Genomic DNA, 27,510 nt, shown 5'->3' with positions numbered 1-27,510 from the left:
GTGAGCAGCTGTATTGACTGGAAAGGACTCACTAGAGTGGTAATGTCACGTTATTCTCTAAAGAGATCTAGAGAATGTTCACCAATCACATACAGTCTCCTCCCCTTGGGAAAAGACCCCAAACCATTAAATGTGGTGTCAAACGTTGTGACTGAGGTATACAGTAAAGCAGAAGGACTTCCTAAATATCCGAAGGTGGCTTACCCTGTTTTGAAATTCTGACAGAGAGGTTACCACTCTGGCAGTGTGCTCATCCCACCTATTTGACCAAGCTCAGGAGGGAGGGTCTGGCAGGGAGGCTGCGCTCCCTGGTGAGCTGTACTGGCAGCTTCGTCCCCCGCAGCCAGACCCAGGCAAGGGGTGGCCTTCACATGAAGTCACAGCATTTAGCTCCAGCCTCAAAGGGTATGGCTACAGCTCTCCTGCCAGGCACCCACAGCAGGAGGCTTCTTGCTTTGATCTGCACGCATGGAAGCAGCAGGAGATATAGTCCCTTCTCCCCTCCCTTTCGTCCGCAGCCCCACCACCCACCACTTATCTTGTGTCTGGGTTGGACAATCTGTCCAGAGTATCTAGTGTCATTACAGCTTGCTGTGCATCCTCGCTGGCAATTTTTATTTGAACTAATTAATCATTAACGGGGGTGCTCTGCTTAATCCTGTTCAATGGTACTGAAGAGAAGGAGCAGACGAGACCAGATGGACACAACAAGATCCTTTTTGTAGCACTGTAAGTACCCTTTTAGACTTCCCTGGGATTTTTTTGGACATTTCATTTTGTGGGATTTTGTTGTTGCCTGGGAAGGGTGGCTTTTTACATGTAAACAAAGTGATATAGCTGTTATGCAAAAAATCAAAACAGGCCAAAAGCCAGCAAGAACTGGCTTCTAGTGAAGAAGATACTTCACATAATTAAAAAATTGTTTTGGAAATAATAGAGATGTATGTAGACTTTGCTACCGCAGTTATCCAATATTTTATTTTGTAATTTCGGTCTTAGACAGTATGATCTGTGTTTATACCACATTTTTATTTAACACAAGTTTAATTCTCTAATTATTTGAAGAATTGAGGAAGACTAACAGGGCTGCAGTAGCCATCCTGCAGTACTGAGTACAAAACCAATTTCTACCAGTTACTCTGGGGAAAAGGTCATAAGCTTCCAGTTATTCACAAATTTTTAAAAAAAGCAGTCCTACCCTATTTTTTAAAAGTTAATATGATCAAAATGACCTCTTTGGAGAGAGTACTTGGTTATACAAATAGTGTATCAGGAGGCATAGTCTTCCTGGGGATGACTGGCATGCATCGGGAATGTGAAATATAAAAGTGTGAGATTTTGGAGAATAGGTTTGTTCTAAGAGCCTCATTTTACTTGGCTGGAGCACTTAGCATGAAGAAATTCATCTCCGTGCCATGTTTTGTATGTCTACTTATTTTCCAGAAACAGTTAAAAGGAAAATGAAGCCCACCTTCTCCTTGTGTTTGTTGCTGGCTGGTTTGTACGCTCTTGCCCAGGGTCATCAGCATCCTCGTTATCGCAATAAGCAGGATGATCCTAAAGGGACACGTTACCCAGGACGCCGTTCTCACGGAGAAGGATTTTATCCAGTCAAGAACAAAACCTTTGTCAAAATAGTTCCCAGCAACGCTGACTTTGCATTTTCGTTTTACAAGCTGGTCGCATCCGAAGCAACCAACCAAAATATTTTCTTTTCACCCATAAGCATCTCTGCTTCCTTCGCAATGCTGGCACTCGGTGCCAAGTCAGCGACGCTGACACAGATTCTGGAAGGGCTTGCCTTTAACCTGAAAAAGACTCAGGAGCAGGAAATACATGAAGGTTTTTGCCAACTCCTCCGCATGCTGAACCGTTCAGACAGTGAGCTCCAGCTGAGCCTGGGCAATGCCCTTTTTATAGAAGAGACACTAAAACCACTACAGAAGTTCTTGGATGATGTCAAAAGCTTTTACGAATCTGAAGTCTTTTCTTCTGACTTTAACAACTCCTCTGGTGCTGAGAATCAGATCAACAGTTATATAGAGGAAAAGACAAATGGGAAAATTGTTAAACTAGTGGAAAACCTTGATCCTCTCACTGCAATGGTTCTTGTTAACTATGTCTTCTTTAAAGGTAAGAAATGTCAAAGGCTGTGAAGGTTGTAATTTAGATGCTTACTGCTTATTACAGGGAATGGACACCTAAGAGAAAGAAACTGTAGTTTGAATATTTTAAATGGAGAAAAACATGTTCAACATCTGGAAAATATTCCTATAAAACCATGTTTATTTGTTGTCAGTATTAATGTTTGTGCCCTCACCTGCTTGAGTGAAAGACTGGATTTTTTTAACAAATATCTTTGTTGAGTGTGGTAAATTCTTTAGTGTGATGATAGAGCTGTGCTCTGGTAAAAGATGGTGTTTTCAGTATTATCTGTCTTTAATTGTCTTCAAGCACTTGTGAAAAAAATGCTGCCATGCTGTAACAACTGAGGGTGCAGTAACCAGAAAAAGATACTTGTTCTAATCAAAGGAAGGCTGTGGGACTAGATCCTGTTTGATTCACCATGACCATTCCTCTCTGTTCTGCTGAATTATTTTTCTTTTTGTCATAAGCCCACTGGGAGAAACCCTTCAGTACTTCATATACAAAACAGGAGGATTTTTTTGTGGATCAGGAAACGTCTGTAAAAGTTGACATGATGTACCGAAAGGGTTACTACAGAAATTACTTTGATGAGGATCTGTCCTGTTGGCTGGTTCAGATACCTTACAACGGGAATGCTGCAGCATTATTTGTTTTGCCCGATGAAGGGAAGATGAAGCAGGTGGAAGATGCTCTTTTGAAAAAGACTGTGTCTAAATGGGAAAAGTCCCTCCAAGACAGGTAAGTGTTTTTGCTAAGGTGGGAGGTGACTATGTTCTAGATTAGTAGTGTTCATCTCACCAAGACAAAACGTTAAAGGCCATATTATTTTACTGAACTCTATTCACTTAATGGTCCCTCTCTGGGCAGGACTTCCCTTTTCTTATTTGGAAAATGAAAAAGAGCTGTGGGTAGTGAATGAACAGGGCATTGAACTTGGGGTCCACCTTGGGTTAAGTTCCTGGCTCAACCACAAATTGCTCAGCACCGTGATGAATTTAACAGACCCTTGTTTCATATGGGCATTGTGAACCTACAACGGAGCAGCTATTGGCTGTTAGGGTGTTGAGGGCATTGTATGTAAAAGTGAAATTTTTATTCATTCAACATTACTGCGGCTATTTCTGTGGTGGCCCAGGCCCTGTTGTATATTTGAGCAGCCTTAGGTCAGCTAGCTATGATCTTTTGAGAAAAACCTGCTACCTGGCCATAGTAGCTCTGCCACAGAGTTGGTATAGTTGTATTTTCCACCCCATTCCTTGAACCCCAGTTGTGAAACTAGTGGAGGCAGTTTAGCAGTTGATAAACTGTGGGGGCAGAGGATAACATGGGCTCATTCTGCTCCAGCCCTCCATGTTAGATAGCTAACCTGGTCAGAAGTGTTATCTGAACCCTGAGAGCAGACTTTTAACATTTAGAAAAATAAATGTGAAGCGTCATTATACTGAAGCCATTCAGGAGTGTTACCTAGATGACAATTTGTCCCTATTTGTGTTATTTGTTACAGAAAAATACATCTGCACATTCCAAAATTTTCTATTTCTGGTACCTATGATGTGAAAAGGATAGTCAAACAAGTGGGTATGATTGATGTGTTCACTGAACAAGCTGATCTGTCAGGGATTACTGAGGAGCCTGGACTGATGGTTTCAAAAGTAAGTCAGCACGTGAAACACAGCAACCACAGGATTTGTCTGTTCCCAGAACCTGACATTAGTATCCCATGAAAAGTTTATCTCATTCTCTCTGAAGCATCGCCCAATCGTCAACAACTGCCAGTCTGGAGGCAAAGCAAACCCTATCTTTCCTAAACCTGAAGCCAAACACACAAACATATAACAAGGGGTTATATGTACATAAGAACAAGGAAGAAGATGTACATATAATTAAATTTTCTTTTGGCTACTAAACAGAATTATCTAAAGGTAGCACATTAGCTTTGGTAAAATCTCCTCTAATTCCACCTACGGAGGGCAAAAGGCTGTTATTCCTGCCCTTCTACTGCTCTCAAAAAGTTATTTTTTCAGCTAGATGATAGGGTAAATTCACAATAATACATGAAGCTGCCAAAGGCCAAACTAAGTCTAGGCTAAATTACCAGGTTTCTTTGCTTCCCGAATTTCTTGCCATCAGTCATCTTGAGCGCTCTTTGGCTGTCCGCTGTGCGAGGGCTACTCTCTGCAAAGGCGGTGATGGCGGCTAGCAGGAGCGGTCTGATGGATGATGGTGGGAAGGGGAGCGGCTGGTGATGACCTTCCCAGAGGCTGGTACTGCCGGGTCTTGCCCCAGGCAGGGCTCTCTCTGGCAAGATCAAGGAGGGTGGCAGGCTGCCCTCTTCTTGCCAGGTTGTCAGGTGGAGGTTGTTTTGCTTTGTGTCCTTGCAGGTGATCCACAGAGCGGTGCTAAATATTCATGAGAATGGCACTGAAGCAGCAGGGGCCACGGTGAAGGAGATTACCTGGAGATCTGGAGATTTTCCCCATCCACCTCGAGTCAGATTCAACAGGCCCTTTCTCCTGGTGATTCTGGATAAATACACCCGCACTGTCCTCTTCATAGGGAAAATCATAAACCCTTTGAAAAATGACTGATTGACCAGAGGACATGGACTTACACACTTTGCTGGCTAAATTCCTGTGATCCAGCAAAACATTTATGTGTACCTACCGCTACGCACTAGTGCTCGTCTTTCGGCCATTATCCTTATACACATTATTAATCCCTTAAAAATACCCACTATTTTTCCTTGTCCAAAAGTCACTGGTATTTCCCCCAAGCCTACAGCTGGGTCTGGCTTGTAGCGTTAACAAAATACAAGTCACTTTTCGCCCCTTCTCACATGCTCCTGTGGGGTGTTTGAGATGGTTTAAAGTCTCCGGATGATGTAGCTGTTGCTGTACACTCCCAGTGTGTGTACGGGAGAGCAGGAGAAGGGAAACAGGGAAAAGGAGGTGTGAGGTATACGTCGTGTCTGTTTAATACACTGACCTTTGATGACTAGTCTTAAATGCAGATTCCCTTAATGTTGGAGTGAATGTCCGTTAATTTTGTTGGCTTTTAACCAAGTATGGTGTGAATCTGCCCTCCCTCTGTCTCCTCCTCAGTGGAAGCCCTCCTCACGAAGACAAGAAGGTTGTTTTTGCTTTACAAATAATGTTTATTCTACTAAGGAAGGATGCCATACCAGCAAAAAGACTTTCTGTTTTATCATGCTAATATAACTATTATTGCCAATGCCTGAGATAAAAGTACGGCGGAGCAGTCCGTGACATAGAATCAGTTTCCTTTTTATGGATTTGTTGCCACTGCCATTTCTCTTTTCTCTTACTGATGCTGCCTTCACTATCACACTTTCCAGCTAGACTTGTCAGACTGTGGTAGAAAAGAGGAGAAATGAAAAATTGTAACACCAGAGGGTTTGTATTTCCTCAGTAGGAAGGTTCCTCAGCAGATCTTTCCTAGGTACTGTTAATTTGTTTTAAACTATCATAGACACACACACAAAATGCAGGTAATATTTGAGAAGCCACCTTTCTAAATATTAACAGTGGATTACTGTTATAGAGTACAAACATACTGTGACTTGACATTTGTACCTTTTCACTTAAGGTTTCTTTCATCTGACTTATTGCTACTGTGTTGTTTTATAGTGACTCAATTGACAGGATTTTAACATAGTAGCTACACTAGAAAATTGTACGGTTATGAAAGGAAAGAAACACAAAGGAGTAAATATTTAAATTATTTTATTATTTTTCTTTATTTTTTTAAATCAACATCCTTAGTATGTCTTATTAAAATATAGAAAGCCAATGAAAGAGCTTAAATTACAGATTGATTCCATCGTTTTCTATAGAATATCTCCCTTTTTCTATAGAATATCTCAAACCAGTAGAAAAAAAAGTAAAAAATAAATGGCAATTTTTTAGACTTTAGTCTCTTAAAATATCTGTGGAAAATATAACTCAAAAATTATGGTGAATATTTCCAAAACAGGATTATCTTGATTGGTTTGGGCATCTTTATTTTCTTTGACATTAATGCTATCAGTATTAGTAAATGGTAGCTGTCAGTACACGATTAAGGAACATAAGAATCTTCCCAAGTCTGTCTGCCAGCTGGCAGCCATGTAACACGACATTCATTCTCAAAGCACTCCTCAAAATCATGTAAAACAATGACAAAATTTTCCTACTCATAACTGTATTTGTCTGTTCAACATTTAGTAACAAACAGTTGGCTTCATACCTCTAAGCATACGAGGACTTGGTCTTGGTGCAACACAGATAAACTGATTCTACAGAAGATCATTTAAAAGTTCTTGGCAAATCTCAGGGCTAAATGAGGACTGTATGCCAAAGTCCAGGTTTGCAATGACAAATGGCTCTGTAGGCGAATACCAAGAGAGTTTATATTTGTTGTTCTTCACGGACCTCAGATCAATAGTCTCTGTTTGTTAATGAGAAAAAAATATTTAAATGATATTTTGCCAATCAGATCTCACTTTGCAAGGTAACCTTGTTCCTTAACTTATTTGAAAGTGGGTGGAGAAAAATCAAGCTGAATTAAGAACTGGATGACCAAAATATATCAAGAAACTATTGTTGGTAGGGAATCATCTTCCAATGGGAGTAGGGACCATATACACGTGTCTTCCCTTGGTTTTCTTTCTGTTTTGACAAAAATCAGGGAATGCTGCTCACTAGAAATGTGCAGCATACAGCAAATCTGTGTGGTAAATAATGAGTCCAGAAGGACTGCACAACCACCCCCAAAACTGTCAATCTTACGGTTGTCACACATCCAGTGCAGTCATGGTTTGTTCAGGACGTATTTCTTCTTTCAGTCTGCTGCCTTTTTGCTTCTTCTTTCCTGGATTTCTGTTTCTTTGTTTGTTTGCTACCATAAATTTTGTGACCAAGAAGCCTCAGTGCAACAGCAGAAGGACTTTCCTCCTAGCTAGTCAAGAGTTTCTGCTGCTGCATGCAAGGGCTGTGGTGTTCCACTTCAGTGCAGTGGCACTGCTGGAGGATGGAGCTGGCCTGATGAACACCTGAAGGACAAAGTGCAAAGGACATCTAACCCAACCTGCAGCGAAGCCTACCCACCCATCTGATGTGGGAGTCCATGCAACCATGTGCGCGCAGGAACTGCAGCCTCCGCACTGCCTATGTGGACCTGAAGAGAAATCTGTGGTGGTATCGCTGAAAGTAGTCTTCTGTAAAGGCCATTTTGAGTTAACAGCCACAGAAGAAGAATTGCCAGCATACTAGAAGCTTTGGAACAGCACACACTGAGCAGCTCTCTGAAATAAGGAGGAAAGCAAAACAAGCATTGTGGGAATAGCAGTAAACTGTGTATTTGTTGTCATAACTAGGAAAAAGTTATCTACAGAAGTGAAAAAAAGTCTATAAACAAAGTCTAAAATAAGGAGCTCAAAACCCAGGATTAATCCATGGTGGAGATAGATTTAACACTCACCTACGAACTATGTGAAGTTCAAAAGACATTGGAGGAAAACTAGCAGCAATTTTGAGTAGTGCTAAAGGTCACAGAAGAAGGAACAAGCAAAAAGAAGCAAAGTATACATGGGTGTGGGGCAGACAGGGAAATAATATGCTTGAAGCAAATCAAAGAAAATAACATATTTCAAACAGCCAGTGGTTAGCGCCAACGCGCAGGTCTGTCATTGTTCCCAGTGCTGTGCAGCATCTGCTAGGATAACATGAGCAACAGTCTTAAAGGTCATGGGCTGAAAAGCAAAATTGCGTATTCTGCTGGAAAGACCCACTAATGCTCTGTTAAATGTAAGAACCCATATTTTGACAATGGTAGAAGGCACAGGCTGCTTAATGAGAAAAAATTCTGGCAAAGCTGAGGCACATAGTTCTGATGTCAGAGTATTCTCATCAAACAGGAGATATCATCGAATCATGCCATTATTTAGGTCCCTTACAAAGTAATCACCTTTTAATTTGTTTTCTAATATATAACAACTAAATAGTCACATCTTGTTAGCATTCCCTTGATACCTAATAACCTATTACGTTCTTGTACTGTATGATACTGTTCTTTCTGCATGTCACTTTTAAGACGTAATGACGAAGAAAAAAATTATCAAGGTTTCTGAAGTTCTGGTGGGGATTTACCCCACGATACTTCAGGGATGGTGGGGTAAGTGTCTCCCCTTAATGACAGCATGCCTTTACTGGTGCTCATCGCTGACCAGCACACCCACATCATTATCTTAATAGGAAAATAGTTATCCTGGCAGGAAAACAGTGCCATTTATGTCACAGACCCATCACATGTGTCGTGTATTTCATTATGTATTCAGATAGTCTAGCAATTGTCACACAATTAGTAATTAAGTAATGTTCCTGGGCAATACTATGTGAATTTCTGAGCCCTCAAGGAAGTTGGTGATTACTCAGGGCCAAAAACCTGGCTTCTGTTGCCACCAGGAACTTGCCAGCTATGGAGGTGCTGTGGCCAAGATCCACATAGCCAGTGTCCATCACCTGCTAATCACACTAACGCCTAGGCACAGGAAGCCCTTGTGAAAGATGCATTGCTCAAGGGAGTGCTCTCCTGCAGCCTTCACAGAGCCTTGGTGACCCCAAATACCACACGCACACCCCTGGCATATGTCAGATGGAGTTACCAGAATTAACGCAGGTGATTATCGCCTATGTGAGGTATGGCTGGGGGCTCAGAATGGGGGTTCTGAAGGCATCAACAGTTTCATTGTTGTAATGGATCTAGAAAATGTCTTTTGGAATGGGGTGTATTTAACTGTACCACTGGCTGCTAAGAGACTGCAAAAGCCAGACCAAAACAAATGAATGCATTTCACACAAATGTTTCCAAGCCTTTTTAATGGAAAGCCATAATGTTAACTCAGTAATTCTGCTATATATTAGACTCCTGGCTTGTCCTCTGTCATTTGGCCAGGAGAAAAAATATCTGCGGGGAAGAATGGAAGATCTGTGGTTATTTGACTCCTGCAAAGGCTTGGCAAAGAGTTGTATTTCTCTTCTTCAAACACAACATGGTTTGGTCATTTTTGTCCTGCATAAAGCAGGGTACTTCTTTCCTATTAGGAAAAAATATATGAAGACAGTACAGTATTATGATAATTAGATGTTGATGCACACAGGAAAGTCAATCACTAGAAGTACTGTTGCCTCTCACTCCTTTAGTTTCTTGTTTGAAACTTCCATCCTGTGCCTGCTGAAGTTTACCTGGTTCCAGGCTTTGGCTGCAGCTTTCTTCCAGATAAAGATTCACAGGATGCTTTTCCTGAGGACCAGTTTGGTTTCTGAGAACTGCTTCCAGATTATGGCCTCAGAGATTGAAGTTACAGAGCTGTCAGAACATCTTACTAGCTCTTCCTACTTCACCTTTCCAGGAAGAGCCACATGCTTCAACATCCAGAAATGTAAGATTGCCATAAACCAGAAACAATCGAGTAAGTCAGCAACAATTTCAGTCACAAACCGTTTCAGCACAGGGAAAAGGGCTGGGAAAGAAGTAGGTTTACACTGCCCATCAGAAATGGATGGCTCCATAAGAAAAGCATGCTCCATCTGAGGCTGTTGGCTTTTCATCCTGTTCTTCATATCTCTCATTCCCTTTGGGTAGCAGAATTTGACATTTCTTATGAGATTTCTGCAGTTTAAATGGACCTGCAATTGTTTGTTACGAGTTCATTGAAAAGTACATCTCAGACTTTTATCGCAACACCTTTAAAAGCACCTAAACCACTCGATGCCTGCAGAAAAAAAAAAAAAAAAAAGAGAGAAAAAGGAAGAGAGCTTCCTCAGAAGCTGATTTACAGCCTCCAGGATTGATTTTACCTTCTTATCCCGTTACCTTATGCTGTGTGGAGTGCAAGCAGTAGAACAAAGAGCAGAAGAGGACACCTTGGCTAAGGGGGCATCTTGCAAGTGGTGTGAACATGGGAAAACATTTATATTGCAGCCTGTGTTACCTGTGTTACTTACAGTACAGTTTCTTATTTCCCCTGTGTAAAAGGGTGGGTTTGACAGTGGTTATAAAGGGAATCACCTCTGTGCAAAACAAGGACCAAGAAAATAGCTGCTCTTGTGAAATGGTGAGAAAATAGAAATGCCCAGGAAGTTCTGCGAAGAAACATGTCATGTCTGGAAGAGCACTGCTCTTCCCTGAAAAAAAAAGGGCAGAAGTCCATGGGAAGCAGGTAGGATGGAGAGGGAAATTGCCAAGGTGGCCAAGATGTCCACGTTGTGCTGTGAGAGGCAGAGGCACAAGCCAAAGTCCCTCTTGCAGCTGCCATGAGACAGGGAAGCAGGGAAGAAAAAGCAGTCTGGCAGTATGCTGGGGCTAATTGGCTCATCTCTCTGGGCAGGCCACCATGCAATGTAGGCTTCAAGTCTTTCTAAGGCTTGACTGGAATTTAATTAACAGATGTTAAAGCTTTTGGCATAAATAAGCCAGAAAGTGATGCCAATGGAAAGAGAATCAAAGGAAATGATTGCAGGGGAGAAGATTTAACACTGAACTTTTCACCTCCATCAGTTAGATGTTCTTTAGTCACCGGGCACTGGCTCAGGCCCGTGGAAGTGCAACTACACTATTGCTTCTGCATTGCTTGGAGTCCAAAGTTTGGCTTGTGTTTGCCCCTCACACGCTGTCCACGTAAGGTCGTTAAAGCTTTGAAACGTGGAAACACTCAGAATAAAGATTCTGCCCTTCTGTTAACTTTCCGCTCTGTATCATTTTTATGTGACACTTTCATTTGCATTTTCTTTTATTTATGGCACTCTATGGTACTCTATGGCATATATAAGGCTTTGGTCTTAAGCTTTTGATTCTAGTGTTTGCATATCCTTGAGTCTTTGGGGCAGGTTTCCTGAACTTCTTTCTCCAAGACAAGCTCACGTGTAGGAGCTGGGAGCTGCTGTGACACAATCACTGCTTGCTCCTTCTTCCTTATTTTGGAAGTACATGGGGGTCTCCCTGCACCAAGCTGTGTAGCCGTTTTAGAGCACTGCAGCAAACAGAGTTTCTCTTCTGAGACATATTTATATCTGTTCTAACTGCCACCAACTGTCACCTCAGTATGTGCTCAAAGACTGCTCCCTGCCAAGCTCAGCGAGGTGACAGTTACCTCTCTCTTTTTGATTTTGTAGATCTGGTACAGTGCAGTTAAACCCAGTGTTTAGTTCAGGCCTATTTGTATCCAACTTATTGAATAAAGTCCTATGAATCATAAACAAAACTCAGAGCTATTCCAATCTGAGGTGATTCACTTCTTGGCCAGTTTTTGGACAGTATGACATGTGGAGGCTCCTTAAAGAAATAATTCACTTTCTGCACTAAAAAGAAATGAACAGAAAAAGGAGGACAAAAACACAGTTGGAGTAAACATATGTAGTTTTACTTCGTGCCTTTTTAAAACAAACTCTTTCCGTAGTTATGTTGCTGTACAAAGGAAAGCACCACAGATATACATCTTAATTTAATTCAGCACGGCAAAATTAAAAGAACAAATTAGTTGAGAGGCAGTAAGAGGGGTCTAATATGACCTATCTTTCCATTTTTTAGCAGTAAAGACTATATTTATCTAGTTTCTTTTTTATTGATGTTGATCCCCAATATGTTCTTCCCATGATCCCCCAAGAAATCCATCTCTGTTTTGTTTCCGAAGCACTCCAGCTGGATGTGATATGTGTGCTTTGGATGGAGGTGGAATTTGGGTGGGGGAAGATGATGAAAGGTCAAGAGAAGTTTAAGGGGAAAACAGCTTCCCTAAACACTTCAGTATTCATGGAGTTTGGCAACATTGAACTAACCACTGAGACCTAAGCCTTGTATCTCATTTCTGTGGGCAAAAACAAGGAATTATTTTTGGCACTCTGTGGATTTAATGGGTGTTCCAGTCTTTCTTTAGAAACTACTTCAAAGACATTAATTAAAACCCTTTTTTCTCATTGTTTGCATGCTAGTCTTTGAGTTCTAGTCATAGATCTGAACTAGCATAAAATTAACCTCCATAACAAATATTGATGCCATTCTATGGAGACGTAGGTAATTTTCGTGATGCTTTCTTACTCAGCTGTCAATTGCATTCCTTGCTATCTTGTAAATGACAACTAGCAAACAACAAGTCCACTGTGTGATTAGGTTTCACTCCCACATACTAACTGGTCACACCGGTGAATAGTGCAGCTTGAGAGATGTAAATTACCTAAATATCTCTTGGGAAGCAGCAATGTAGTTGAAACCTGGCTCATCTCAAGGTATCCGCCAGCAATGCTGACTTCATACTTAGGCTTTACAAGCAGGTCATGGCAGAAGGCGGCGGCAAGAACAGTTTATTCTCTCCTTTGACCCTTTCCACTGCCTTTGAAATGCTCTCCTGGGGGAGCAAAGGATCCATGTGGAGTTGGCTACACAAAGATGTCACTTGACAGAGACAGAGGAGCAGGAGCTCCATGGAGGTTTTCTTTCAATTACTGCTAAGCAAGGTCCAGCTGAGCTAATGCAAAGTCTTGTCTGTAAATGACAGCCCAGAAGTTTCTGGACAATGACAAAGAGATGCACGATGCTGAAGCTGGCAGAAACTGAAAAAGAAGATCAATGAACAGTTTGAATGTAGAAAATTCTAATTAGGAACATATTTTTACCATGCGGTGGTTAAATACTGGAAGAGGTTGTCCAGAGAGGTTGTGATATCACTGTCCTTGAAGGCATGCCTATCTAAGCAGGCATGTTTTGACCTGAGGGTTGGACTAGGGGACCTCTGGACGTTCCTTCCAACCTAGATTTTGATTCTAAGATTCTGTCGCACAGGCGCAAAAACTTGTCAGGAAAACGCACTGGCACACTTGTTGACTATGTTTTCTTTAAAACTAAAATATGTTGCACAGAGGGACAGTTTCAGAAACATAATGTTTTAGTGTTTGGTTATGATCTCCAAGTTTTAATATTTCTCTGCCATATTGATTGATTATAAGGTTGCTGGAAGAAACCATTGGACAACACAGCTGGACAGAATTTGAACAAGATTTTGTTACTGAGTGGATGCATGCTTTTTGTTAGAGGAGCACAGCACACCTCTCCCTTTTCTGCTTCAGTCTCTTCCTGACATTTCCAGTTCTCTGCTCTCCACTAGGTCCATTTCCAGCCCCTGGGCTGGGTTTCCTCAGCTGCAGTCACTCCAGGGGGTCGCTGCATCAGGGACTTCCCTTCACACTTCTGCTGTTCAATCCCTGTTCCTATGAAATATGCCCAGTTTCTTTGCAGGATCTTCACAAAGCCCTGCTGAGTTTTGCTGGGAAGCGCAGGGAGGCTGCACTAGCCAGGGCTGCTGAATACAGGGTTAGTGCTTGTTCTCAGCGGTCATTGATTGTCATTCATTGATCATTCAGCAGTCATCATTGATTGTGACTGTAGGTTAAACTGCCTGTAGTAGAAAATGAGGAAACCTTGGCTTAGAGTTTTGGGTTTGGAAATCCAGGTAAGGCAAATTTCTGATCTTGCGCTTGTACTATGAACATCAAAATGTGAACAAAAGGTGTCATTTTTCCAGTATAAGTGAAGATGTTGTAAACTTAAACCTGTGACTATCTCTGTGCAGGCAAAGCTGCCTTGAGAAGCCCCGCTCTACACTCGGGGCCCTTTGCACCCTGACACAATGGTACATGTTGGAGATAGTACAGCTTGGGGGCTTGGCCACATGGATTGTGGGGTTTTGGGTGATCCAATCTTTTGACATACCCGAACGACTAGAATATGAATTTCGTATAGGCATTGCCAATGCTTAGCCTGAAAACAGCCTCTATCAAAACTCAAAATGAAGAACATGTTAATCTTGTTAACTGAGACCTGCTTTTAAATTGGATGGGGGGAAGCAAATTCTGTATGAGCGGGCAACTTGGAATTGCAAGAATTCAGCTACACAATACTTGAAAAACAAAGAAAACTTGCAAGGAGTGATCTTTATTTCATATGCGTACATGCACCACTAGCCAGCTATACGAACTAATAGTGTGCCAGCAGCAAACTGGCAGATTATGTTGGGCTAATTAAACCTTATTATTTTGTTAGGCATGGCTCATTTAACAGCCACTGTGTAACTGTTCACAGAAATGTGCCAATTCTTGCAGCCCTAACCAAGGAAAAACATGAAGCTAGAGTTTTCTTTAATATCTATTACAAAAATCAACAAGATTGTCTCCCATGAAAGTATAAACACAGTACATCAGATCGGAACAACCTTGCACACGAACTGTGTTTGTATTAGAGCTAAGAGCAAAACTGTGTTTCTTTAGCAAATGTGCTAAAGAGAAAAATGAAGGAAGCCAGTGAGAGACATTTTAGTGCATCCAGAACCTGTGTCTGCATGTCTAATGTGAGATTTTAGGCTGCTGTTTTTAAAAAATCCCCTTTAAGCCGATCATTACTCCTCAGAAAATGGTTAAATAACAGCTACCTAGGACTAGTAAGACTTTTCCATAGACAAAATTTCCACTAGCGTAACTAGAGTTTTCAAAGTTGGAGTCATAAAATTACTCTCGTTAAGTCACAGCAGGGCTCCTGGATAAAAACGTGACTTGGCCAGCAAATATGAAGCACCTTAACATTTCTTTTAAGCATCTGCCAAATGTAAGTGTGAAGTACGGATGATTATTAAGATATTTTTGGTTTGGTTCATAAACACGGATTTAGAAAATCTGCTTCCAGCCATTCTGGTGTAAGAAATTTGCTTTCAACATGACACAGAAATAAATTCTGTGTTTTTTCTCTGAATCAATAAATACTGTACATGGACAGGAACCTTTTGAGGGTTTAATGAGTGAAATAAAATGGGATTATATCCTTTCTTTTCTGAGGTTTTAGAGCCGAAATATTATCTTCAAGGCTTTGCAATATGAAAATGGTAACACAAGCATTTTGCACATCTCTAATCGAGTTGTGTTTCTCACTGCACTTCTCTAGTTGGGAGTGCTTTTACACAGGTAACTATTAAAAGAAAACTAAAGAAAATCTTGAATACGTTTTAAAACTATGAAATACAAAATTTGTTATCCTAAAGTCACCATTTTTATGGCAGTCAGCAACTGAAATCCTGCTGTATTATGCTTGACTGACATGTGAACCCCAGTTCTATCTAGATTCAATGAGAATCATAGATCTACATTCCTTCTGGATAATTTGACAATACCATTCATCATCTGTAACTTCCATAGTCATTGTTTGAAATGGATATGTCTACCTCTCAAATTATGCAAATTATTATATTAAGACTCATTAGAGTAACAAGCTCCTGATTTAGAGGTCTCATTAATCTCCATATGGTATAAATGAGCATGGAGGATCTGTCAAATGGGATAACAGAGCTAAGACAAATATTTTTGGAAAAAGAAATACCGGGAAAGATTCCTACGTGAACCACCACCAGGTTGAGTGTGGCCTGTCTTCCATGCATCCTCCTTCCCCGCTGACTTGAAGGCCAGGGCCCAGCAGACCTCTTAGTCCTGTTCTAAGAATGGAAATTCATGGAAAAATATGATTGCAACCACGTATATCTCTAGGTAGGTTCTTCAACCTAACACCGACTACTGCTCTAGAGCCCCCCTCTGTCTCCCCCCACAACTGCATCCTTTCAGCTAGAGTTTGGTGCTAGGGTAAGCAGTGGTGAATTTTGGCAATGTATATACCGTCTTTGTGGATGGGACAGGAAGACAGCCCTGGGCCCGGTGATACAGAGTGGTTCAGATGTGACTAAACCAAGGCTCAAAGAAAGCCTCTGATCTGAACTGATGCTAAGTTAATTTGGGGGAACTACCAAGTTGCGTGTTAATTACCCCTTCTGCTCTGCTTTTCATAGAACAGAAAGTTAGCTTGGTCTAGCATGTTGCAGCAGGTGTCCAAGCTGCGCCGTCAGGAAGCTAAAGCCCCAAAGAAGGCCATAACACACCTCAGGAGATGTTTTAGCTCTTGCGTCATGAGCTGGCAATAAGCTAGGAAGATATATCTGGTAGAACAACTGCTCATGGCCATGGACCTCTTCTCTCCAAAGTGTGTTTGCCTATGGCAATTATGCATGTTTTGGGACAGCAAACATTAAAGCCAGCTGGCCCTGCGATCACTGACTTCTGCCTGCTCTGCATGGCTACATGTGGATGGAAAATAGTTTCTTCAGCATTTTTCTGCATCCTGAGATAATTTTGTTTTGATCCATGTAATGTTTAACAGAAGCACAAATGCTTAACGCTGCTCAGCTGTATGACTAAAGAGGCAGCACAGAACAGCCAACAGCCTGACTGTCTTGGAGCACTGTGAGCATCTCACTCTTTTTTCCTCAAAGACTGCATTTGTGCAATCAAGCATTCTAGCTTATACACTCATTTAATTCAAATGCAGTGGTTTTGTGGCTGTCAGAAGAGACCAGTCTGCTCCATCAAGCCTCACCTGATCTACGCAGGTGCTCCAGGGGACAGCAGCAATTGCTACTCTAATAAGAAAAAAATGCAAATTCAAAATCAAAGTATGTAATAGCAAACTTTGTCTAAAGCTAAAACAAGCACACAGAGTTCAGCTATATTCTGGGAAAAAAAAAAAAGAAGAAAAAAAGAAAAGAGCTGAGGTCATAGATACTGTGCAGGGAACCTAGATGCATGATCAAGGCTGTGGATTCCAGTAGATAAAGTACCTCTGAAAACAGCAGAGCTGGGGACTGGGAACAGCCATGCTTGCACTATTTTACTTACACAGCTCCTTGGCTCTTCAGAATCCAGGGAATCATGTCAGCCCTTCCTGAGCAGACGGTAACAATTCCTGAAAGGTGCAGCAGAGGCACAGTGGGACTGAGCAGGCATTCTCCTGGATGGCTGATCAAACCACGTATCTAAACAGTTCACCCGGCCATAAATGCTGGTCAGCCAGCTTCACAGAACTTACCGTCTTTTGGAAGGATCTCAGGAAATTGAAATAAATCTTTACAAGAAGGCTGAGACTTACTGTTTGAGACTGCCTTGATTTGTTATTGGTTGATGTTAATAGGTTTCTCTCTTCTGATATTTGCTATTCTTTGAGAGATTTGTGACTGGGCCTTGGTTTTCTGTTTATATATATTACAACAGTTGTATTTGCGGTGCTCCCTGCAGCTCCCTCACCCTGGCCCTGGCCTTCAGAGCTTAGTGCCGGGCAAAACTGTCTCCAAATGAACAGTTCTCTCCATCTCAGGTAGAGATGGATAGAGCAAAGAGCAAAGTAGCTGCCCTTGGCACAAAAATTGCATTTCCAATAAATATTTGCTTAGGAGTTGCATACCCTTTGGGATGTAACACTCCACTGTACTGACCAGCTGGGTCTTTGCTCTCTGGAGTGGGGAGGTGTGGACACATGCATACGATGTCCAAGAAAACTAGCTTCATCAGCATTCAGCTTTGTCCTTCTAGGTAATATGTATTTGAAGCCATGTAATGTTTAACAGAGGAAAACAGGAGTATGAGTAAAGCAGCAAGAAACAGCACAACCAGTACGAGAGCAAGATCCTTCTGAATGTAATGTAAGTACTCAGTTATCTTTACCTTAACAATTTTGATGCAGCTGTGTGGCATTTAGCTAGTGAGTCATGAAGCACATTTGCTTTCAAGGGTGAAACCTGGTTTCTAAGCACTCAAATGACAGCAGAACTTAATTTCAAGAAATATTAAACAGCAAATTGTGGGGATATGTTATAGCAGTTCCACGGAGCATAACTCTGCTCTGAATATTTATCCCAAATAGCTCTTTCACACCTAGAAGAAATCTAGAAAGCTGTTTCATTAACAAGGGGGAAGTATTCTGACTTCCCAACTGTCAATCTTATTTTTTATCATTACTAACATTCCCTAAACCTTACAACCAGATAACTGAAATGGAGGTGAATGAGCTGTCTTATGTACACCAACACGGTCCAGACAGGATTCACAAATATTGATTTTTCTATGCCAACCTACCCTGTAAGTCCGGATTTCCTCAGATCTCACAGAGCAAAGCTGCAGAAAGACAAGCTGGCTCCTTTTCACCCAAGTCTTAGTGGTCAGAGTGCTGACACAGGGTGGGGGAAATCCCAATAAACATCTCCTGCTCTGCTGAACCCTTCTCTCTGAGTCCCTTTGCCATTGAATGGGGCTGAGCGGGTAACTCAAGTGATCTTCCCTGAAGCTGGTCCGCTTCAAGTAGGACATTAGGTGTTGCTTTTCTAGTCATTAGTACAATTAGTATGTTAGTACAATTGGAATAACTCTTACCTGTTTTCTGCCAGGTTAAACATCCTAGACACTACAAATCACCCCAACATGTTCTTGGTCTAACCTGCAAAATAAAAAGCAATAAATAAATAAACAAAAGAAATGGTCACAGTTATCAGAAGTGGCCAAGGTGCCACAATCCAGGCTCTTTGCTGAGCGCTACTCTGGCCACAGGGCTATTTGCCTTACAAAAGGGGGCTTTCCCGCCAATACAAAGTTTGGAAAGACAGGAGGGGTTAAGCCCACACCAGCCACCTCACCCTCCCATGGCCAGGATGGTTGGGGGTACACACGGAGAGGAATCCATCTGGAAGACGTGTCATATGAGCAGTAGTTTAAAATAAAGCAACATACTCAGGTCTAATCAGGTACTGAAGCAGAAAATTTTTACCAGCTCTCATGTGATTAGTCACTTTGTGTATTAAAATGAGTCAGGAATGAGAGAAAGAATAGCACTGTCATTTGACATAAGCCTCATTCAATAACTAATAGCATAATAAACCTGAGAGTTCTTAGAGATAAACATAAGAGGTTCAAGAATTGTTCCTGATGAGCTGCCTCACCGTAGACCAGATTTCCACAGAGGCAAAAAAAAAAAGAAAAAGACTTTTCACTTGTTCTCTCCCTCTTGGTCTTATTTTTCTTTAATGCTCACATGTTTCTTTAGTAACAAGGGACTTTTGTAGCTGGAGTAAAGAGGAACTGAAGTAGGCAGCAATGGGTAGGAATTACAGAAAAACTTAGAAGCACAAGGATTTAAAAAACACTTCCATAGTAAAGGAGCAGGTCAGGAGATAACAGAGATTACCAGATAGCCATTGAAGGTAGTAGCAGATGGAAATAAAAGATAAGATGTTGACACAGCTGACCTCCGGCAGTCAAGTCCATTTCATTCTTTGACCACACAGTAGCTGCAAAGGATGATGAAGGCCACCCTCCCGCTGTGCTTGCTGGTGGCCATGCTTCGCCTCACTGTCCACAGCCTGACCCAGACTGACCACCACAATGACAAGCCCGAGGCAACTGATCCCCAGGAGCCGCATCCCCACGAGGGAGATCCTCTGGAGTCCTGCCGACACATAGTCTCCAGCAACGCAGACTTTGCCTTCCAGTTTTACAGGCAAGCAACCACCCAGGAACCTGGCAAGAACATTTTCTTCTCCCCAGTCAGCATCTCTGCTGCCTTTGCCCTGCTGGCCCTGGGCTCCAGAGCCACCAGCCAGGCTCAGGTGCTGGAAGGGCTGGCCTTTAACCTCACCGACACCCAGGAGGAGGAGATACACAACGGCTTTCGTCACCTCCTCCTCTTGCTGAACCGCCCCAGCAGCCAGGTGCAACTGAGCATGGGGAATGCCCTGTTCATGGACAAACACCTGAAGCCACGGAAAACATTTCTGAAGGACATCAAAAAACTGTACAAAGGAAAAGTTGTTTCTAGTAACTTCCAGAATTCCACTGAAGCTAAAAAAGAGATCAATGATCATATAAAGAACAAAACCCATGGGAATATAAACCAAATACTTGAAGACCTCGATTCAAACACTCTAATGGTAATGGTTAACTACATTTATTTCAAAGGTAAGTTACATAGGTGTTACTTACTGCAGTAACTCAGTTTCACCTGCACAAAAATAAATGCCCCAGATTATTTCTGAATTATTTTTAAAAGAAAGGCCAGTGTTAAGATTAGACTATTATGATAAGGAACATTGAGAGTTCTCATGCTTTGAAACCTCTTCCACATCTAAATTTTTCTAGCATATGTTTAGGCTCCCAAGCATAAAAGTTAATTTTTTTGCAATATTCAAGTTTTAGGGAATTGCCAGAACACAACAGATTCACACCTTTGTAAATTTTTCTGTCAGACTTTATCTACTTATTATTTAAAATATTACATTTTCACATGCTACATGAAGTAGGAAAATAAATTCCAAAGATGGAGATTAACAAAAATTGCCAAACACTTTAATTTACTTACAGTCTATGCCTATTAAATGGGTAGGTATCTCTGGAGTTGGAGTCTAAATGCTCTACAGCTTGTCGTGACATTATTCATATCCCAAGAGGTACTTGCAAATGCACTGCTTTCACAATGATTAACTTCCTCTTAAATGTTATATCCATTTGTAGCAGCATGCAGGACATACATGGAATTTACCACCCAGGAAGGCATGTTTAGAAATAGGTGAACTTTCAGCAATGCAGATTTTATTTCAAGGACTTTATTAAATTTGGGTACCCTAGCCTCAGGTGCCCTAGTCTGAGGCACTTCTTTATGATACCGGAGTATATTCTTTTTACTGGTGGGCCAGGGAGGAAAGCACCAACTTATAAAGTAATCAGAGTATTATGGAGTTTACGTTCTGTTATTTATTTTTCAATTTTATTTTATTTCTATTCAATATTAAAAAAAAAAGAGAACATACATACTTACAAAATGGCAAGCTGTGACCCCTGTGTATGTTTAATGAATGACCTGATTTAATACAAAATAAAATATCGTAGAAAATCCAGTTGAGTAAACATCAAGAGAAAACCATTCTGAAGCTTAAAGCCCTTGAAGCCCTATTCCATTTACTGTAATGCAGTTATGATCAGGCCTAAAAGTTTGGGTTGTTCTTCCATGTAAGATTTTCCTTAGTGCTACAAGATGAAAAACATATGAGAAAGCATGGAAGGAGCTTAATATGCTACCTTTTAAAAGGCAGACATCTGCTGTGGAACTTGCTTTACAAGAAATATTCTGAAACCAAAATGTAACTATTTGGATCCTGGTCAGCTTTCATTTTCTTCAAATAAAGTGTAAGGTAATATGATGAAGTTACTTCATTTAATTTATCTGACTTAGAAAGGTGTTGTACAAGTCCATATGAAATTTAGCCTGCAATATTTAGTTGTTACTGAACAAAGTACAGCAAAAATGACAGGGAACAAGATCATTAATAAACCTGGAATACCTTTGATCTTCAAATACGAGTGTAAATCTTCAGATAAGGGTTTATCTGGTGTACATTAGTCTGGACTATATTAATATATACTCCTTGAAATAAGCATTTGATTGCGTTCTTTCTCTTTTGGTTTTAAGCCTACTGGGTAAATCCTTTCAATATTAAGGGGACTCACAAGGATTATTTCCATGTGAATGTGAAGACCTCAGTTGAAGTGAAGATGATGACTCGAGATGGATTTTATAAAGCATACTCTGACAGGAAGCTGTCTTGCGAGGTGGTGCAGATTCCTTACAAGGGAGATGTTGCAGCATTGTTTATCCTGCCCAACGAAGGAAAAATGAAACAGTTGGAAGCTGCCCTGACCAAAGACACTGTGGCTAAATGGGAAAAATCACTTGAAAGACGGTAAATATAGAATTCTGATTTGATGATTCAAGGTAGTCAGAATCCAAAGTCTGAATACTGTGATCAGGTTTTACAGTTACTAGCCTTTGCTGCTGATTGGAGATTTAAGCAATGGAATAGGTATAAAGGAACCAAATAGTTTGATGATTTGATACTTTCAGCAAAAATTAGAATCAGCATTGCCTTGTGATGAGAGAAGAGATCTATGAGCTGGGAAATTTAGTTTTTCCCACACAGACATTTTCTAGTTGATGTTAAGTGTCTTTCTTTCCCTTGTCTCAAGCACAATGTGTTAAGAGTGGTAATTCCACAACATAGCAATCAAATCCCTCAGAGGGAAGGGGGTGTGAATTGCAAAACAAAAACCTTCAAGGCTAGAAAGAGAACGCAAACTTAGTCCCAGAAATGCTGGCACCTCTGCTCCTTGCTCTCCCATCAAGAGACTGTGTTGCAGAATCATACAAGAAAGCCCAACGGTTGTTGCTCTCCTTTCCCATCCTCCACACAATCGTCTTCCCATCTTCTTTTTGTTGCCATCTTTTTCAGATGAGAAGACTAACATTTTAGCACAGAAGAACAACCAGCAAGCTGGGAGTCTTGGGATCTTCAAAGGCATGCTTTGACTGCGATAACTATCACAGCTTTCTTTTGAATTAACAGGAGGATAGAACTGCGTATTCCAAAACTATCGATTTCAGGCAACTATGACTTAAAGAAGATGTTCATGAATCTAGGTGTAACTGATGTGTTTTCTGACCGGGCTGATCTGTCTGGAATCACAGGAAAGCCTGAGGTGAAGGTTTCAAAAGTAAGTTTGTCAGCAGAAGCAATGGTCTGTGGACTCCTCAATACCCAATTGTCTTGCCCTAACCCAAATTGTGAAATTTCACTTATTGCTAGGGCTGGCTGATACTCTGAACTAAAACTTAGCTGATAAAGTAACTTTAAACTCTCTCAGACTTTTCCAAGGTCTAGACATAAGGCTACTGTATCCAATCTGCCCCACAAAGGTTGGGAAGGGTGTAGCATTTGCCCCAGAAACTGAACACAGCCCAGTTTCTGCATGTGAAAGAAGTGTCCGTGGATATCCGTGTTGGGGATGCCTTGCATCAGCATATGTAGCAGAAAAAGTGGCCGCCTTCTAACATGTGCATTCTATAATTTTAAAGGATTTTAACACTTCTGCTGCCATTGAAGGCCCCAATGAGTGCCGATCATGTAAGATGGACCAGACTTGAGGAAAACATCCCATTTCCTGAAAATAATGTGAAGAGAAACAGAAAAAGTGAAGAGAAAGGCTAGCACTCTTACAGCCATTCTGAAAGCAGCAATTGCAATGTTCTATCATGTTGGGGCTAGTAAAACAAAAAGATTAAAAATGCCCAACAATAATTAAAAAAAAAAAATTGGTATCAAAGTTGAATTTCTACTGACTGAACTGTAATGCATGTGCTATTAGGGGTACATACAGAGCAGTGCTGGAGCCCAACTTCTCTTCCCTCTGACATTGTCATTCCTTTTGAGCTTGCTTGAATATCCCATTTGCAACTAATTCCAGGAGGTGTGCATCCCTAAAGTCTGTGTTGGATACACTTGTGTGGAGGAACTCTGAATGTGAGAATACTTGCTTATTGAGACAACATTGCTAAAAAACCCACCACAGGCTACAGTGGCCTTCTTCCCGGTTCCTGGCCTGCCAGCAATTTTTGTCAAAGGCAGTAGCTGAATTAACTTAGTGCTATTTTTTATCATTTCACATCCCGTCATCCACATACATTAATTCTTGCTGTATTTCGTTGTAGGCTGCTCACAAGGCCCTGCTGAAGATTCATGAGAACGGCACAGAGGCTGCAGCAGTCACTAGCACAGATTTTCTTCCTCATTCTGTTCCTCCTGTTATTAAGTTCAGCCGTCCATTTTTGTTGTTGATTGTTGATCAATACACCCAAAGCATCCTCTTCATGGGAAAAATTGTAAACCCAACTGAAAAATGACTGGTCAGTGGATGGTTTTATTGATTTGAATTGCATTCTTCATGCAATTGTAGTTCAATGGGATTAAAAATTATATCAAAACAGTTACTAACAATTTTTTTTTTCCAGAGAAATGAGGCAAGAGTGTGGTCATCCTTAAAAACACTGTTCTTGCTTCCTTCTCCAGTAGAAAGTAACCACTAAGATACAACTATTCATGAATTATGAAGAATTTTATAAATCAGCCTTTTAATGACCAGTGTGTGCCATCCCTGAAAGGCAAGTATCCAGCTGAGAGAGTCAGTTTAAAGCATTTTAAGTAAATAAAGATTGAACAGATGCCACTCCTGACTTGTGGGTAAGAAGGAAAGAAAATGCTGAGGTTTGCTCCAGCTGCTGCCAGCTCTCACCAGGTCCTGCTGCTGGAGGGCCGACGAATGGAAATTTAAAATATAAATGCAGTTCACTCAGGGGTATCTTAGTTCTTCTCTTCCCCATGACTGTCACTGAAGGAGAAAGGTGTGTTGTATTTCCATGAGAAAATGATTGCTCGCCTCTCTGAGGCTGTCTGTGCCAATTTGACATCTCTCTCCTAACACAGCCTTATAGGTCCAAGGCAGTGTCAAAATCCAGAGCCAAGGCTTGGCGCTTGTGAGGATCTGGAGCACCAAGAAAAGGGATGTGTGCAGACAGAAACACAGCCAGTCTGGTGTGGTGTCAACATGACTCCCTCCCTGTCACATCCTGTGGGATCAACAGCAGATGTTTAACAGTGACAAATGTATTTAACACTGCTCAGGGGTACAGCAGCATAGACTTACATTAAAAAAAAAACCAGACTCTCCTCAGTGTGTTGAACCTCATTCAATTTCTTAATATATTCTGGGTTACGTGATCAAGAGTTTAATTTTTTAAATCACTATAAGGTCACGAGGTCAATTTGACGTTAGAGCAATTATTACATGAGAAGGAGCTACTCTGTAGAGGCCAGCCTCTCTCTGAGCAACCTGATCTGGTTGTAGATGTCTCTGCTCATGGCAGGGGGGTTGGACTAGAAGACCTTTAAAGGTCCCTTCCAACCTGAACGTTCTGTGACTCTGTGACTCTGTGATTCTGTGATTGTCTCCAAGGCAACTTTTACCTGCCCACACCAGTCTGTGCAGTGACAGCATTTGCCTTGGCTACAGGATGTTCAGCAATATTAATGTTCAGATCCCTTTCCTGAAGGCAGACAATCCCATACCTCCTAAAATCCAGGCTGGTCATGCTGACCCCTATGAAAGGAGAGTTAGCATTAAACCTGGGGTGCTGGTAATGATATTTGCCCGGAAGATGGAAATCCAGGTTTGCCCTTCCCTGGATGGAGAACGGGTTTGGCCTATAAATCCTAATGAATTCTCTGCAAACTATACCGTTGAGTGGGTGGTGGGTGAAGCAATGATATCTTGTGACATTGGTAGGGCTTTTAGGAAAAGGAAGGCATAGCTTCAAATCATATGTTGGGGGACATCGTCACTTTCAGACCAGGCCGAGGCACCTCCTTTGAAGGAAAAGTCTTTTGCCAGACTCTCCTTTACAACAGTCACATCTGATGGCATCCACCCATATTGTGTTGGCTTATGTAAGTCCCCCTTTAAGGTAACAAACTCCCCACAAGCATCCCATGGGGCTGCTAAATCAGAGCTGGGAAATATTTCAGTTGGCTAGGCACACAAAAGGTGTTACTGGCATTGCTTTATAGATTTAATCTTTTGTTTCATCAGCAAATAGAAGTTCAGAAGGGATAGGGTATGAATACCTGGAAGGGGTAAAACAAACATTGAGGTTAATTATATCCCCAGAGTTTACATCTATGCTAGTAAATAAAGTGCTCCAAGGCCTATTCTCTAGCCATGAGGTCAACTGTCTCATCACAGCTCATATCCGTGTTGCTTAACTCTGCCCCTGCAAGACATCTGGGCTGCTTATTGGAAATATACCCTGGCCTGGGCTAACTCCAAAAACATGTTTAGCACTTGTTTGGAAGAATTGTAGATGACATGAGTGATACCTGTGTCTGAAACTCTACTAAAAATGTAAGAATATGAGTAACTGCAGGCTGATGGACAGACCTGGTACAAATGGAGCCTGAGTGACCGATTGAGGGTGGGAAACTCTCCCTCTATCATTCAGCCCTATAAGCTCCCCCTCTGCTGGCGACCTGCCTTTTTTGAATGACGCTAAGTTCCAGGTCATGCTGATAAGCCTTCACCAGCTAATTCACAAAAATGAGGGAACCGGAGACCCTTTGTCCTTCTGTGGAATAAGATTAGGCAGTTCAGGAAAACCCCTTCAAAGTTACTGCAAGTCACAAACTTTGAGACTCCCATGTATTTCCCAGGGATGTGTTTTGATGGTTTCTTCTGACCAGCCCTGTGCATTTGCTGCCAGCAGTAACTGTACATGCTTATTTTCAAAAGGCTGCTCCTCATTAAGGATTTATGCTGGTCCTCAGATGATACAGCAATGCTTTGATGATGCAGATATCTGAAACACTTCACAGCTGAGCACATAGAAACTATGATGAAGTGCAAAATATGCAAATTTAATTCTATTACATATATATAATGTATATATAAATGAACCTAAATACAGTTCAAAATGTGATACAACTGACTGTGGAGGCATAGCCAGAGTCCATCATCCATGTCCCCTCCCCCCCTTAAAAATATTGAAACCGAGAGTTTTGTTATGAACCAGAAAGTCTGACACTGGTTCAGGGACCTGAAAGTTTTTTGGCAATTATGCAAGCTGCTTGCTGGGTGCTGCCCTGACTCTGCAAACTGGAATTAGCTGGCAGGAAAAGGCTGTTGGAGAGTCTCCCTTGGCAGCTGAATCTTCCCGTTGAGAAAGGCTCAGCATCCATCACGTAGCTCTCCTTCCAATGGCTGCACAGAGGCAGCCAGAGATGGAGGTGATGAAGCGCACAGCTCCCCACTCCTCGAATCTGACAGTGACGTTAAATAAAGCAGACCATGACTGCAGTAATACCACTGCCAAACTAGTGCCGAATCAGAGAGATGTGACCAGATCCCCAGTGATCAATTCATTCTCATTGACAGTGCCAGACCAAAAGGAAACTCGTATTTTTTGATGGCTAAATTTTTTTAGAAGTGGTTTTACTGACAGATCAGAAAGACAAATGTTGCTATAACCTGATAAAGTAATAACTACAGAAGTTCTCAAAAGGCCAGATGGATGAATTTAGGAGTTGTTTCTGGCATGGTATCCAGATATGAAATCTATTTACAATTAGATCAAGAAACATTGAATTGTCTTTACTTTTTCTTTACCCATGACTGTGCAATGCAACTTTGCTGCGCTTGAGCCTGTTGTCCCTGACTATCAACAGTCCTGTGGCCACAAGCAGAATAAGAAAATTGAGCGCTGCAGGAGCAGCATCCCCATGAGGAAATTCTTTTGGGTCCTGCCAATGGATAGAGCCCAGCAACATGGACTTTTCCTTCTAGTTTTACAGGCAAGTGACTGCCCAATAACCCGGCAAGAGCGTTTTCATCTCCCTGGTCAGCATCTCTTCTGCCTTTGCCCTGCCGGCCCTGGACTCTAGAGCAACCAGCCAGGCTCAGGTGCTGGAAGGGCTGGCCTTTAACCTCACCGACACTCGGGAGGACCCACCACATTCTTTTTCTGTCATTTATTTTAATTCTGGGAGTTATACATGCCATCTCTAAGTTTTTGTACCATTATACT

The 27,510-nt window shown here is 41.5% G+C and overlaps 2 protein-coding genes and 1 long non-coding RNA gene across 4 annotated transcripts; 2 read left to right on the top strand and 1 right to left on the bottom strand.

The window, feature by feature from the left end:
• Positions 1 to 577: 577 nt before the first annotated feature.
• On the top strand, positions 578 to 7,834 carry LOC128908520 (alpha-1-antitrypsin-like). The gene is made up of 5 exons (XM_054198898.1): positions 578 to 729; positions 1,444 to 2,133; positions 2,616 to 2,886; positions 3,653 to 3,800; positions 4,530 to 7,834. Exons 2-5 carry the CDS (start codon positions 1,461 to 1,463, stop codon positions 4,734 to 4,736), a joined length of 1,299 nt encoding a protein of 432 aa, XP_054054873.1. The 5' UTR covers positions 578 to 729; positions 1,444 to 1,460; the 3' UTR covers positions 4,737 to 7,834.
• Positions 7,835 to 10,020: 2,186 nt separating this feature from the next.
• On the bottom strand, positions 10,021 to 19,709 carry LOC128908524 (uncharacterized). Its single transcript, XR_008465985.1, has 3 exons — positions 19,301 to 19,709; positions 18,432 to 18,495; positions 10,021 to 16,971 (listed from the first exon to the last, which is right to left on the bottom strand). It is a non-coding gene; the product is annotated as an uncharacterized LOC128908524 (long non-coding RNA).
• On the top strand, positions 17,498 to 27,492 carry LOC128908522 (alpha-1-antitrypsin-like). Of its 2 annotated transcripts, XM_054198901.1 has the most exons (6): positions 17,498 to 17,704; positions 19,340 to 20,009; positions 21,517 to 21,787; positions 22,448 to 22,595; positions 23,590 to 23,784; positions 24,362 to 27,492. In XM_054198901.1, the coding sequence occupies exons 2-5, from the start codon at positions 19,352 to 19,354 to the stop codon at positions 23,779 to 23,781; spliced, it is 1,269 nt and encodes a 422-aa protein (XP_054054876.1). In that variant the 5' UTR covers positions 17,498 to 17,704; positions 19,340 to 19,351; the 3' UTR covers positions 23,782 to 23,784; positions 24,362 to 27,492. The 2 variants fall into 2 exon arrangements, with proteins under 2 accessions (XP_054054876.1, XP_054054875.1); XM_054198900.1 differs by having other exon boundaries at positions 23,590 to 27,492.
• The last annotated feature ends 18 nt before the right edge of the window (positions 27,493 to 27,510 follow it).

This window comes from Rissa tridactyla, chromosome 4, assembly GCF_028500815.1.
Source record: "Rissa tridactyla isolate bRisTri1 chromosome 4, bRisTri1.patW.cur.20221130, whole genome shotgun sequence".
NCBI lineage: Eukaryota > Metazoa > Chordata > Aves > Charadriiformes > Laridae > Rissa > Rissa tridactyla.
This window is presented reverse-complemented; position numbering and strand designations above follow the sequence as displayed.